At 41.6% G+C, this 14,251-nt stretch overlaps 1 protein-coding gene across 2 annotated transcripts in view; it reads left to right on the top strand.

Moving 5' to 3' along the window:
* LOC135113210 (pancreatic triacylglycerol lipase-like) overlaps window positions 1-14,251 on the top strand; it is a 78,355-nt gene that overhangs the window by 30,156 nt on the left and 33,948 nt on the right. For both annotated transcript variants that reach the window (XM_064028351.1, XM_064028350.1), the window contains exon 4: window positions 10,576-10,692. In XM_064028351.1, the coding sequence (XP_063884421.1) occupies window positions 10,576-10,692 (117 nt within the window). The remainder of the gene's footprint in view (window positions 1-10,575; window positions 10,693-14,251) is intronic.

Raw genomic sequence — 14,251 nt, 5'->3', positions numbered from 1 at the left:
TTCTGCGCTGCTTCTCTTTAAGCTTGGTTGGATGAATAATTTTGAAAGGCACCATTGATATTAAAATGAATTATTGAATCAATTCTGTGAATGAATATTGTTGTATTTTTTTTTTTTTTTTTTTATGTAGGAGGGACACTGGCCAAGGGTAACAAAAATCCAACCCCTCCTAAAAAAAAGTCCACTGAGATGCCAGTTCCAGAAAAGGGTCCAAAGCGGTAGTCAAAAATTGAAGGATAAGTGTCTTGAAACCTCCCTCTTGAAGGAATTCAAGTCATAGGAAGGTGGAAGTAAAGAAGCAGGCAGGGAGTTCCGGAGTTTATCAGAGAAAGGGATGAATGACTGAGAATACTGGTTAACTCTTGCATTAGAGAGGTGGACAGAATAGGGATGAGAGAAAGAAGAAAGTCTTGTGCAACGAGGCCGCGGGAGGAGGAGAGGCATGGAGTTAGCAAGATCAGAAGAGCAGTTAGCATGGAAATAGCGGTAGAAGATAACTAGAGATGCAACACTGCGGCGACGAGAGAGAGGCTGAAGACAGTCAGTTAGAGGTGAGGAGTTGATGAGACGAAAATCTTTTGATTCCACCCTGACTAGAAGAGCGGTATGAGTGGAAGCCCCCCAGGCATGTGAAGCATACTCCATACATAGATGGATATGTCCCTTGTACAGAGTTAGCAGCTGGGAGTGGGGGGTGAGACAAACTGGCGGACGCGTCTCGGAACTCCTACCTTCATAGAAGCTGTTTTAGCTAGAGATGAGATGTGTTTTCCAGTTCAGATTATAAGTAAAGGACCGACCGAGAATGTTCAGTGTAGAAGAGGGGGAGAGTTGAGTGTCGCTGAAGAAGAGTGTATAGTTGTCTGGAAGTGAGGAGTTGATGAGACGAAAAGCTTTTGATTCCACCCTGACTAGAAGAGCGATATGAGTGGAAGCCCCCCAGGCATGTGAAGCATACTCCATACATGGACGGATAAGTCACTTGTACTGAGTTAGAAGCTGGGGGATTGGTGAGAAAAACTGGCGGAGACGTCTCGGAATTCTTAACTTCATAGAAGCTGTTTTAGCTAGAGATGAGATGTGAAGTTTCCAGTTCAGATTATAAGTAAAGGACAGACCGAGAATGTTCAGTGTAGAAGAGGAGGAGAGTTGAGTGTCGTTGAAGAAGAGGGTATAGTTGTCTGGAAGGTTGTGTCGAGCTGATAGATGGAGGAATTGAGTTTTTGAAGCATTGAACAATACCAAATTTGCTCTGCCTCAATCAGAAATTTTAGAAAGATCAGAAGTCAGGCGTTCTGTGGCTTCCCTGCGTGAAATGTTTTCTTCCTGAAGTGTTAGACGTCTATGAAAAGACGTGGAAAATTGCAGGGTGGTATCATCAGCATAGGAGTGGGTAGGACAAGAAGTTTGGTTTTGAAGGTCATTGATGAATAATAAGAAGAGAGTGTGTGACAGGACAGAACCCTGAGGAACACACTGTTAATAGATTTAGGAGAAGAACAGTGACTGTCTACCACAGTAGCAATAGAAAGGTCAGAAAGGAAACTTGAGATGAAGTACAGAGAGAAGGATAGAACTTATAGGAGGATAGTTTGGAAATCAAAGCTTTGTGCAAGACTCTATCAAAAGCTTTTGATATATCCAAGGCAACAGCAAAAATTTCACCAAAATTTCTAAAAGAGGATCATCAAGACTCAGTAAGGAAAGCCAGATCACCAGTAGAGTGGCCTTGACAGAACCCATACTGGCGATCAGATAGAAAGTTGAGAAGTGATAGATGTTTAAAAATCTTTCTGTTGAGAATAGATTAAAAAACTTTAGATAGGCAGGAAATTAAAGCAATAGGAAGGTAGTTTGAGGCATTAGAACGGTCACATTTTTTTTAGGAACAGGCTGAATGTAGGCAAACTTCCAGCAAGAAGGAAAGGTAGATGTTGACAGAGTTGAAAGAGTTTCACTAGGCAAGGTGCAAGGACGGAGGCACAGTTTCGGAGAATAATAGGAGGGACCCCATCAGGCCCATAAGCCTTCTGAGGGTTTAGGCCAGCGAAAGCATGGAAAACATCATTGTGAAGAGTTTTAATAGGTAGCATGTAGTAGTCAAAGGGTAGAGGAGAGGGAGGAACAAACTCTGAATCGTCCAAGATAGAGTTTTTAACACAGGTTTCAGCGAAGAGTTCTGCTTTAGAGATAGATGTGATAGCAGTGGTGTCATTTGGTTGAAATAAAGGAGAGAAAGAAGAAGCAATGTTATTGGAGATATTTTTGGCTAGATGTCAGAAGTCACGAGGGGAGTTAGATCTTGAAAGATTTTAACACTTCTATTAATGAAAGAGTTTTTGGCTAGTTGGAGAACAGCTTGGCATGGTTCCGTGCAGAAATACACAGTGCATGGGATTCTGGTGATGGAAGGCTTAAGTATCTTTTGTGGGCCACCTCTGTATCATGTATAGCACGTGAACAAACTGTGTTAAACCAAGGTTTGGAAAGTTTAATTCTAGAAAAAAGAATGGAGTGAGGAATATATGCCTCCATGCCTGATACTATCACCTCTTTTATGCGTTTGGCACACAAAGACGGGTCTCTGACATGGAAGCAGTTGTCATTCCAAGGAAAATCAGCAAAATACCTCCTCTGGTCCCCCATCTAGTAGAGGCAAAACGCCAGAGGCACCTCCGCTTAGGGGGATCCTGAGGAGGGATTGGAGGGATAAGACAAGATACAGATATGAGATTGTGATCGGAGGAGCCCAACGGAAAAGAAAGGGTGATAGCATAAGCAGAATGCCCAGAGGTCAGGAAAAGGTCAAGAATGTTTTGCATATCTCAAAGGTGGTCAGGAATATGAATAGGGTGTTGCACCAACTGCTTTAGGTCATGGAGGATAGCAAAGTTGAAGGATAATTCACCAGGATGGTCAGTGAAGGGAGAGGAAAGCCAAAGCTGGTGGTGAACATTAAAGTCTCCAAGAATGGAGATCTCTGCAAAAGGGAAGAGAGTCAGAATGTGCTCCACTTTGGAAGTTAAGTAGTCAAAGAATTTCTTACAGTCAGAGGAGTCGGTGAGAGGTATACAGCACAGATAAATTTAGTTTGAGAGTGACTCTGTAGTTATAGCCAGATGGTGGAAAACTTGGAAGATTTAAGAGCGTGGGCACGAGAGCAGTTTAAGTCGTTGCGCACATAGACGCAACATCCAGCTTTGGATTGAAAATGAGGATAGAGGAAGTAGGAGGGCACAGAATATGGGCTACTGATAGTTGCCTCAGACATTTGTGTTTGAATGAGGAAAAGAAGATGAGGTTTAGAAGAGGAGAGGTGGTATTCTACAGATTGAAAATTAGATGTAAAACCGCGATTGCTGCAGAAGTTACTTTAGAAAAATTAAGGGTGATTGTCAAGACACTTAGGATCGTTATCAGAAGAGCAATCCGACCTAGGGACATTTGTGGTCCCCTTCCCAGATGGGGACTCCGAGGCTGGTGTAGGAGTCGCCATGATAATTTTGAATTTTAGAATGAAGGGTGTGTGTGTTATTAGGTGCTTGTAGTTTTGTGTGGAGGAAGGGAGTTGTCTTTAGAGGGCAGGCTGTGACTGCCCCCTTGTGTTGTGAGATATAAAGGGAAACGATCAGTGAGGTCACAGCTGGGTTTAATGATAAGTTCACTGAATAATAAGCTGAATGATAAGCACTGAATAGTGCTTTAGACCTCACTGGGAGTAATTATCGGCAGTAGGCCTCAGGAATAGCAATAGCACAAAATTAAAAGCTACAAAATAGTGTTAGGATAATCTGGCAAATTGCAAGTGCATAGTCATCCAGTTGTTCTGCTCGGTCTTCATAATCTAATTGTCAATGTTTGCAGTTGACATGATCTATTAGAATAAATACAACCGGATAATCACAAGATAAGATTGACTAGGTCTCTCTCTCGTCTGTAAGGGAGGATGAACAGCTGGGGAGCGAAATTAATAATTGAAATTATAAAGTCCAACTCGTTCTAATTTTGTCTCCTCAACCATTTAGCAGAACTCCATCGCAGGTTAGGGTATGTGTCAGGGCCGAGGTGGCTGTGTGACGGATGTAAGTTACTATTCTAGGAATGTGGTTAAAATAAGCCCTGAGAATGGTACTCTAGATATAATAACAACATATCATAAACGTAAACAGCTGATCCACACTGTCCAGGTGGCTCCTCCAGTAGCCACGTCTTCACTCCACAGGGTAGGATTGCCTCACGAACGCCAGATGTCAGGACAGAGGATGAAGCAGGTAGGTAGCACAGCTCACCCTCCGCGAGGCACAGATAGGTAGGCGTGGAGCAACAGAAGATCCGGCAGAAGTAGCGGCGAAGTGAGGTAGCCAAGTGTGGGGCGCTGTGGCTTGGCTGTTGACAGATGGTGATAGATAAGGCGAAGGGCCACCGGTTAATAGAGCCCACTCCAATCCGAGGAACCGCATAGTGATCTGAGGCAACACCTTTGGTGGTGAGGATAGCGTAGAAGAGGTGATATCCTTCGCTTGTCCTGGTGCGGTCTGCCTGTTGGTCCGCTACGCAGTCACCTCCTAGCCTTGCTGCCAGGGAGGACTTTGGCTGGCCGACACGCGCTTCGCTGCTTGAAGCATGGCTTCACTGGCGGTAGTTGTTCTTGTACCACTTGTTGAAGCATGACGAGAGTTGCGCCCCTACACAGGTCTCCACTTAAGCATCAGGTGCACAGCTGATGAGAAACACACAACTGAGGAATGGATATATCACACACACACACAAAAAAAAAAAAAAAAAAAAAAAAAAACACATACAGAAGCTGATACAGTAAAATCCCTCTCATTCAGCATTCGAGGATCCGGCAGCTTCAAGTATCCAGCACATTTTTCCTCGAGCCTTAAAATCAATAAAAAATCAATGTGAACTCATAAAATCGATTAAAATTCCTGTGCGAGGCATACTTTGTCCCCTCGCCACCAGAGTGCACTGCTTCGCGCCACCCGCGGCCCACTGCACTGTGTTTACTCAGTGACTCAGTCCCGCGTGTGCACTGTTTATCGCCTGACGCCTTCATCATGCCTTGAAGTTGTAGAAAAGAGGAAGTGTGTTGTGCTTACACTTAAGCAGCTGATCAGATCAGCTGTTGATTAAGATCAGCTGATCTTTGTTATGGTAAGAAGCATGAGTGTAGGTGGTGATTGTGGACATAATTTCACTTTTATTCAAGTATCCGGCAATATTCAAGTATCCAGCATGTCGGTGATCCCGTTGATGCCGGATAAGAGGGATTTTACTGTACATATTTGTACATACTCACCCCGCCCCCCTACACACACACACAATATTTACATAGAGTCGAGGCGGCTGAGAAGATCGGCCCCAGTATTATCCGAGCCTGCCACATGGACGACTCTAAACTTGTAGGGCTGCAGGCTCAGTGCCCAACGAAGAACTCTATCATTCCGGCCCTTGAATTTTTCCAGGTATATGAGAGGCTTGTGATCGACCTCGAGGATAAACTCCTTACCTCTGAGGTAAAAATCGAACCTGTTGATGCCAAAGACTATGGTGAGGCATTCACGTTCGATCGTGGAGTAGCGCCTCTCGCGGTCCAGCAGCTTCCGACTCGCGTAGGCTACGGGATGCGGATGATCCTCATGGTACTGTAACAACACAGTACCCAGCCCATTGCTTGATGCATCATTTCTTAAGACGAAGGTTTGTTCAGGACTAGGGAGTCATAGCACAGGCGAAGATGACAGTGCCTGCTTCAATCGTTTGAAGCGGGAGCAAAAATCTTCGGTCCATGATATAGGTTCCCATACAGTTTTCTTCAGCAGATCGGAGAGGGGGCCAATCAACTCTGAAGCATGGGGAATAAAAACTTTGTAGAATGAGATCATATCCAGGAAACTCCGTAGGAGTTTCTTGGTAGATGGTGGAGACATGGAGTGGATTGTCGCGATCTTGTCCTCCTGGGGCTTCAGATGGTCAGGTGTCAGCACGAATCCCAGGTAGTTTATGGATTCCACTCCGAATCTGCATGTAAATGGTTTGATGGTGAGTCAGTGCTGCTGAAATCGATCAAAAACAGATATGAAGGCGGAAAGGTGATTTGGCCAGTCTGAGGATGACACAAATATGTTATCAAAACAGAATGTTACGTTTGGCAGCCCAGCAAGAGCAATCCTTATAAGACGGATGTAGGTGGCACAGCCCGTAACAAAGCCAAAGGGGATTCTCGCGAATTCCATTAATCCCTTATGAGTTGGGAAAGCAGTCAAAGATCGAGCTCTAGCTGTTTAAAGGAACTTGGTAGTAATCCTTACACAAGTCTAGCTTCGAAAAATATTTTGCTCCTGCGAACCTATGTAACTCAGTCTCGGTGCTGCAAGCTAGCTCGGCGTGAAATATAGTAAATTAATTTAGAAGCTGATAATCGATGGCCATTCTGTACGTACCATCTGATTTCTTGACCATTACCACAGGAGAACAGTGCTGGGATTTTGACAGCTGGATTATGCCTTGGTTGAGAAGTTGGTCGACCTCTTGGAAGTATGGCTATAGGTGGATGGGTACAGGGTAGATCTTGGCCTGTATTTTTCCAGTAGTGGTGAGGACTATGTCATGCTCTAAGGTAGTGGTACAACCGGGATATGGCGAGAACGTAGAAGGGTACGCACGCAGCAGGTCTTCTATGTCGGTTGCTTGATACCAGGAGAGAGACGAAATGTTATCCGGTTTCATTGACTCATACTGGAGCTTGGAAAAGATCAGAAATTCAGGTATTTTACATATATCTTGAATTATGCATGGCATTTTATCCAATCCCTGTCTCCGCCAGGGGTGAAGTCTCATCTAGCACCTGTGCCTGGTTAACTTGTGCCCGCTGATAGTATTTCTTGAGAATGTTAGCGTGATAAAGCTTCGGACCTCGTCTCGTGTCGATCAGGTAATCCAGTTTACCAGGCTTCTCCAGCACTTTGTAGGGTCCTTCCCAGGCGACGAGGAGTTTACTGGTGCTACTCGGCAGCAGGACCAATACGTCGTCCCCTGTCCTGAACTGGCAGTTCTGACACTTCAGATCAAAGTTAGCCCGACAGCGAGAGGTACTTACGTTGGCAAGTCGAGCAGCTAGTTGAGCTCGTTCGCGAGCGCGTTCGTCTCGTTCCACTGCTTGCTCATATAAGATCCAATCGGCTATGGCCTTGCCTTCGAGACCCAAGATCTCTGCCTATGACTTAAGCCTCTCGAAATCAGCCATCTTGCAACACAAGGAACAATTGACAAAAACAAGTTTACAAAATAAGTCAATCACCAACAAACACTTGGCAATGCAGGTGAGTGGGAAGGTTTTCCGCTTCTCACCGTAGCAATCAAACAGCAATAATAACCGACGTCGGTTATCACTAACAGCCGACAAGACACTGGTTAGTGTCAAGTGAGAGAATAGATTCGCACCTCACTACTTAACAATACAATAACTGTCTTTACTTACCAATCGACGACCGACAATGACACTTGATAGTGTCGGTGAGAGGAATATAATAATTGCGCACCTAACCCAAATAACTTCACTCCCGGGCCTCAGGCTGCAAAGGCGTGCTTGGCGACTGAAACCACTTGTTGAAGCATGACGAGAGTTGCACCCTTACAGTATGTTACTGCAACACAGATGTCTTACGATGATAGCGAGTTCACCCTTTGACTGCTATGGTTTCTCAAGCTTAACCGGACAGGAGAGTTCAAAATGGAGGCCAATTTGGTTTCAATGCTCCTTTCTTGAAACAGCTCAAATCATAGGGACTAAGAGAATAGAAACAGGAACGCAGTTCCAGTCCCAGAATTCCAGGAAGTGCTTTGACAGGCTTTTGTAGAAGTTATTGTTTGTGGGTATTTTCATGATTCTAATGCTTGTTTAACAAGAATTCTAAGCCATTATTGGGAAAACATACACACAAGAAAATGACTAATCTTATCTGTAGCTTTTAAAAAAATTTCTTTTGAAAGTGCAAAACATTTCAAAATACAAGTCATGGTAAACGAAGCGGAATATACAGCAAAGTTTACCAATGAAAAGGTGAAGAATCAGATGAGTTTCATAATTATCAAGTAAGCTTCCTCAATACGAAAAGGAACAGTGACCAATACGAATTTCTAAATAAACGGCATATATTTTTTTCTCCACGGTGAGCTTGCATAGAACATTTTCCGCTTAGAATAACCTGTAGTTTCACCTCTACCAGTATTCGCAGAAACTCGTGTTACACCTTGCACAATGCTACATAATGAATTATTCATTTCCAGGAATAGGCTATTCATTAATGAAATCAAATTCCATCTTTTTGTTCATATTAACTGAAATTTACAGGCACGCTCAATCCCAGCACGGTAGGAGCTGTATGAAAGAAAAAAAGTAATATATATATATATATATATATATATATATATATATATATATATATATATATATATATATATATATATATATATATATATATATTGAATTAATGATAAAAAAGAGTGTTAGATTACTGACAAAGTTGTGATGAAAGTGCAAATCTAAATCAGAAGCAAAATTGGAACGAAAATAAGATTAAAAATAAAATGCTATAATGTTTGATTAACAGGCAGCAGACATGAGACAGAAACAGTAAGGACCGAGATAAAAGTGATGGGAATATAACACATTACACAACATCTATCTAACTCTAAGCTGTGAATAATTGCGGCCACTTGAGAACGAGCCGTAATTTATTCTGTAGCATTGTGCAAGGTGTAACACGAGTTTCTGCAAATATTGCTAGAGGTGCAAGTACAGGTTATTCTAAGCGGAAAATGTTCTATGCTAATATACATTTTGAGGCCTTGTTTAGATGTGGTATGAAACTCAAGTGTGGACTTGCGACAACCGCCAGTCGGGTAGTATTATTCCGAAAATTAGTAGAGATTCCGTCCTGGAAAGGCTAGCTCCGCTCATTGCAGTGACATCGCTCGCGGCTAACTCCTGATTGGCTGTTGCCTCCCTAGTCCCACTCCCGAATGGAAGTTTGACTACATTTCGTAATAATGCCGTCGGGTGTCCATGGAGGGACTTGTTGCCGCAGGATAATCTATAGTGAAATTGTGAGTTATTCCATCATAATTTCTAGAAGTTTTGGGGGATTACAGTATCCCGTAATGAGATGAATGGTATTAGCGATAGGTGATTTTCCGATAAAACATTACACAATGGTAATATGGTTGTAATTAACGACACCATGTCTGCCCACACGGGAAGGGGGAAGGAGCGAGGCTAGGAAGAAATCAGTTGATTGCTAGTCAGTCATTTGCAGTTTCACACCAAGACGGTGACAGTGAATACGTTTAGATTGTAATGGATGATTCTGGGAGAGAAAAAAAAAAAAGGCTGCTGACAATGCCACACAGTAATGCAGAGTATGTGAACATAGTATTTTTTTTTCTGAGATACCGATCCTGTCTGGCAGTTGTATCTGTGGCCCGGCCACCTTTGAATTCCATACTGCCGCTAAACAAAGCCTCAAAATATATTATGTGTATAGAATATTTTCCACTTAGATTAGGCTGTACTTTCAACTCGAACAATATCTGCAGAAACTTGTGTTACATCCTGTATATGCTGTGCATACGGAAACTCCATTACTCCCTCACTTCCTACTTACCCTTGCCCTTATTCTGTCTGTTGCCAATGTAAAAGTCAAGCATTACGTTTACTCTTTACTAGTAGTAGTAGTAGTAGTAGTAGTAGTAGTAGTAGTAGTAGTAGTAGTAGCAGTAGTAGTACATAAAAGCAGCAATAGCAACACTGGTGATGGCGAATGTGGTAATAGTGTGAATTGCAGTACTACAGTAGTAACAGTAGTAGTATTGTTAGTTTTTAACCTTCCCAGTACACCCCTCTCCATCTTATAACAAATTAGCCATCAGTCTGTCGCAGGTGAGGCTTCTGCCCAGCAGCACTTAGTACAGATCACGTGTACGCGGCCTAGTCATCCGTCTGATTACCACCGAAGTTACAAGGAAGAGAGAGAAAGGGAAGCATCCATCTAACTGAAGACTTGCCTGCTATGTTATGTCTTTTTATAAACAAACAGAATACAATTTTTACCAGAAAGAGAAAGGGAGCAGAGTATTATATATATTTTTTTCTCCATATCCTGCAATGACAGGACCTTAATAGAGAGGCTAGATATATTGCTGTACTCATCCCCTCAGCCCTGCTGGGAGACTTAGTGGCTGTCCTCACTACAACGAGCAAAAAAAACGTTCTAGTTTTCTCCTTTTCCTTCCGAACGTATTGAAAGTTTCACGTAGATAAGTGTGTGTGTGTGTGTGTGTGTGTGTGTGTGTGTGTGGATGGGTGGGTAGGTGGGTGTGGCTGTGTGTCATTTTATCCTAACTAAAACATGTAATGAAATAATGAGTTCTTTAAGTGTATACTTATTATTATTATTATTATTATTTATTTATTTATTTTTTTAATGCGCAGAGCAAGGTAGCTTTTTTTCATACTTTCCGTAACAAGAATGGCCTATAAACCACCAACACTCTCCCTTGTCTTTGCAGGATGTGTTCATTACCGCGAATCGGAGCAGCGTGGACAACACCACCTTTGACCCAAACAAGCCTGTCAAGTTCATCATCCACGGCTTCATAGACACGGGCTTCTTGGGATGGCTCAGAGTAGGTGTTGGGGGTGCAAGTATGGACCTACTCATGTTCTGAAACGCTTCTGTGCTGCTTCCCGGCTACTTTCAAAAGGTTCTAGTTTAAGTTATAATAGATTTAAACGTGTTTTTTACGGTTCTAGTGACAGATTAACAAGATTTTCACATTATTAACAAGGCAAACACTCTTGAGAATCCGGTTAATCGTCTGTACAGCTTTTGAAAATAGTTGTGATGAGATAACAAAGTGTACGGGCCGTTACTCACAGCTGTGGCCAGGAGCGCCGTTACTTATTTCAGCTATCATTTCCCAGACACAGCTATTATGCTTCCTTTTCAATTGGTTCACAGTTATGGATTACATTCTTATTACTCAGAGACTACCGTAATGTTTGCTCTTTCTTCGAGTCACCGTGCGTGTCGTTGTCAGACTTCTATTGTTCTGAGATCTGTGACGTCTTGTTGCTTTCGTGATCCCAATATTGTACATGTCTGGTATAGGATTACATGAAGATCGCCCATCCCAGTTGCCTTTTTGGTGGGTTAGTTTGGTTAGAGTGTGTTCTATTAGGATATAGTAGAGAAGGTAACCAAACTTTATCGGACTAAACAAAACTTCATTCAATAATAGCTGGCCAATCTTCCCGTGATGGCCTCATCGTGCATCATTTGGATCTTTCCTACTTAGTTTTGATCCATAAAGTATTATATTATGTTAATGCACTTTACCACGAACATTAATATTTATCAGTTCCGCAGGGAGGGAGGTTAATGTTGCAGTCAGGGCCAAGATGTTCCTGGGGATACTTAAATTTTTGCTGTCATTTGGGCTCTCGTTTTGTGTGTTTGTATAAAGGAATTAGAAAACTTATAAAAGATATAAAGGAGAATGATGAATTCCACTGCCCAGAACACCTTCTGGGGCTTGGGACGATATACGAGTTTATTTATTTTTTATTAATTAATTAATTTTATTATTATTATTATTATTATTATTATTATTATTATTATTATTATTATTATTATTATTATTATTGTTATTATTATTATCATTATTATTATTATTATTATTATTATTATTATTATTATTATTATTATTATTATTATTATTACTATTATTTATTTTTTTATGTAGGTGGTGCACCGTCCACGGGCCATGGGAGCCACTGAGGTGCTGGTTCCCGAATAGACTCAAAAGCGGTCGTGAAAAATTAAAGGATAAATGTCTTGAAACCTCCTTCTTGAAAGATTTCAGTTCAAGTCATAGGAAGGAGGAAATACAGAAGTAAGAAGGAAGTTCCAGAGTTTACCAGAGAAAGGGTTGAATGATTGAGAATACTGGTGAAGTCTTGCATTAGAGAGGAGGACATAATAGGGATTAGAGAAAGAAGAAAGTCTTGTGCAGCGAGGCGGCGGGAGGAGGGGAGGCATGCAGTTAACAAGATCAGAAGATCAGTTAGTATGAAAATAGCGGTAGAAGACAGCAAGAGATGCAGTACTGCGGCAATGAGAGAAAGGCTGAAGACAGTCAGTTTAGGTCGAGTTATAGACCACCTGTGTGTATCGTGGCGATGGTGGCCATTATCAGAGACCTGAAGGATCATGTTCTCAGACGTCTCAGTTCCTTATTTAGACTGCTTTGAGAGTAAGAATTGAAGTTATTGGATCTTTTTAAGGGTGTTTTCACGATTTTAATGATAGTTCAAAAGGGATTCTGCACCAATAATGAGAGAAAGAGAGAGAGAGAGAGAGAGAGAGAGAGAGAGAGAGAGAGAGAGAGAGAGAGAGAGAGAGAGAGAGAGAGAAAACCCTATCAATTATATTAGTGTCCTTTAGAAATAATTATGGGAACTCAGCTGTTTAAAATGTAGACTTAGTCTTAGTTATTGCCTCTGAGAAGCTGTCGTCGTCTATCCTTCGTGAATTATTGGTCTAGAAGGCAGAACCTCCTTTCTGGAACAGGACACCGCTTGTTGTTTCTCACAATGCCTCTCTTCTTGGATTTTCATTCCCGAGGAGGTCTTAATCACAACGTCTTATCGTATTTTTTACTGTCTCTCTCTTTACGTTTCCAGCTTTGTTTTGACGAGGTTCACACTTCTCGGACATTCCCGTTGCATGTTTACCTTTCCATTTAATTGTCTACAGAACACTTTGGATTCTTGTTTGGACTTATCAGGTCTATCCTTATCAAATAGATGTTCTTCACTTCTTGTCCTCATGTTAGAAAAAAAAAAAAGGAAATACTTGCCCCTAATGCCTACTGAAAACATAATGGAATTATGAAGGGAGACATTTTTGCTTTCTGGACACATATTTTTCTCTAAAAGACGACCCGCTCGCCGCTTTATAAGTACTATTAATGTAATCATACAAGTCGTAGGTATAAAACTCGTTCACCGTCCTTTGTAGCACGCAGGGTTAGTGATGATGCTGAGAAATCCGTCTCTGGCTCCTTGGACACCCAAGCCGCGCGGTTATCTGGTCAGGCCAGACTAGTGCATTGTGTTGAGAGCTGCAGAAAACGGTAAAATCACCCGACCTCATACTTTTGAAATGAAGCTAATGAAGCTGTCAAACCTATAAAAGTTAATATTTGTTGATTAAATGAATTATTATATGATTTTTGGTTGTTTAGTTAAAATTTTATTTATTTATTTATTTTTTTATGAATTGCAATACTTTGTTTGTTGTAATTAAAAAAAAAAAAAAATTCAAAAGTGTATCACAGTTTAACATGCTATAAAAGGAAATGGAAATGGTTTTATAAAAAAAAATAGTTGCTAATTGTTAGCAAGGCAAATTATATGATTGTTGCCTTAATTGTTTCTGCTCTACACATATAATTAAAAAAAATATTATTCAGTATATAGAATCAATAGTCATGATATCAGTTATTATTGACTTATTACTAGAGAGAAAGACGTGTGAACAGGAGATAACTCAGGAGCGTTTGGTTACCACATTAGCAGAAAGGCAGTGGCTGGCTACAAGTCATCATTGCAACTCAAAACACACACACACACACACACACACACACACACACACACACACACACACACACACACACACACACACACACACACACACACACACACACACACACACACACACACACACACACACACACACACACACACACACACACACACACACACACACACACACACACCACTTTACCTTGGGCTACCACACAGTCGCGGCCCAAAACTCGTCACTCGATGCGCCACGCCCTGCCAAGTCTACGCCAAATCACATCGTCCTGCACAGCAACCAAAGTTAAAGCTCATTTTCTTCATCTTACACAATAAGATCAGGAGAAAAAAAGACATTGATAAGATAACACTATCAGTGCAACGCTGGCTACACACTACTGGATGGGCACTCGGCAATTTTTCAATGTCATTTGGTTGCCTTAAATCATACGCTTCAAAACATCGTGCAGACGGGACCTAACAGGTTGCACAAAGAATAGAGATGTCTTACCTCATATTATCACTCTTTTCTAATTTATATTCCACTTTATTTTCCTGCTGAAAGTACCACCTGTTCTGGAAATATTGAATAAATGTCAC

The sequence above is a fragment of the Scylla paramamosain genome, chromosome 25 (assembly GCF_035594125.1).
Source record: "Scylla paramamosain isolate STU-SP2022 chromosome 25, ASM3559412v1, whole genome shotgun sequence".
NCBI classification, from domain to species: domain Eukaryota; kingdom Metazoa; phylum Arthropoda; class Malacostraca; order Decapoda; family Portunidae; genus Scylla; species Scylla paramamosain.
This window is presented reverse-complemented; position numbering and strand designations above follow the sequence as displayed.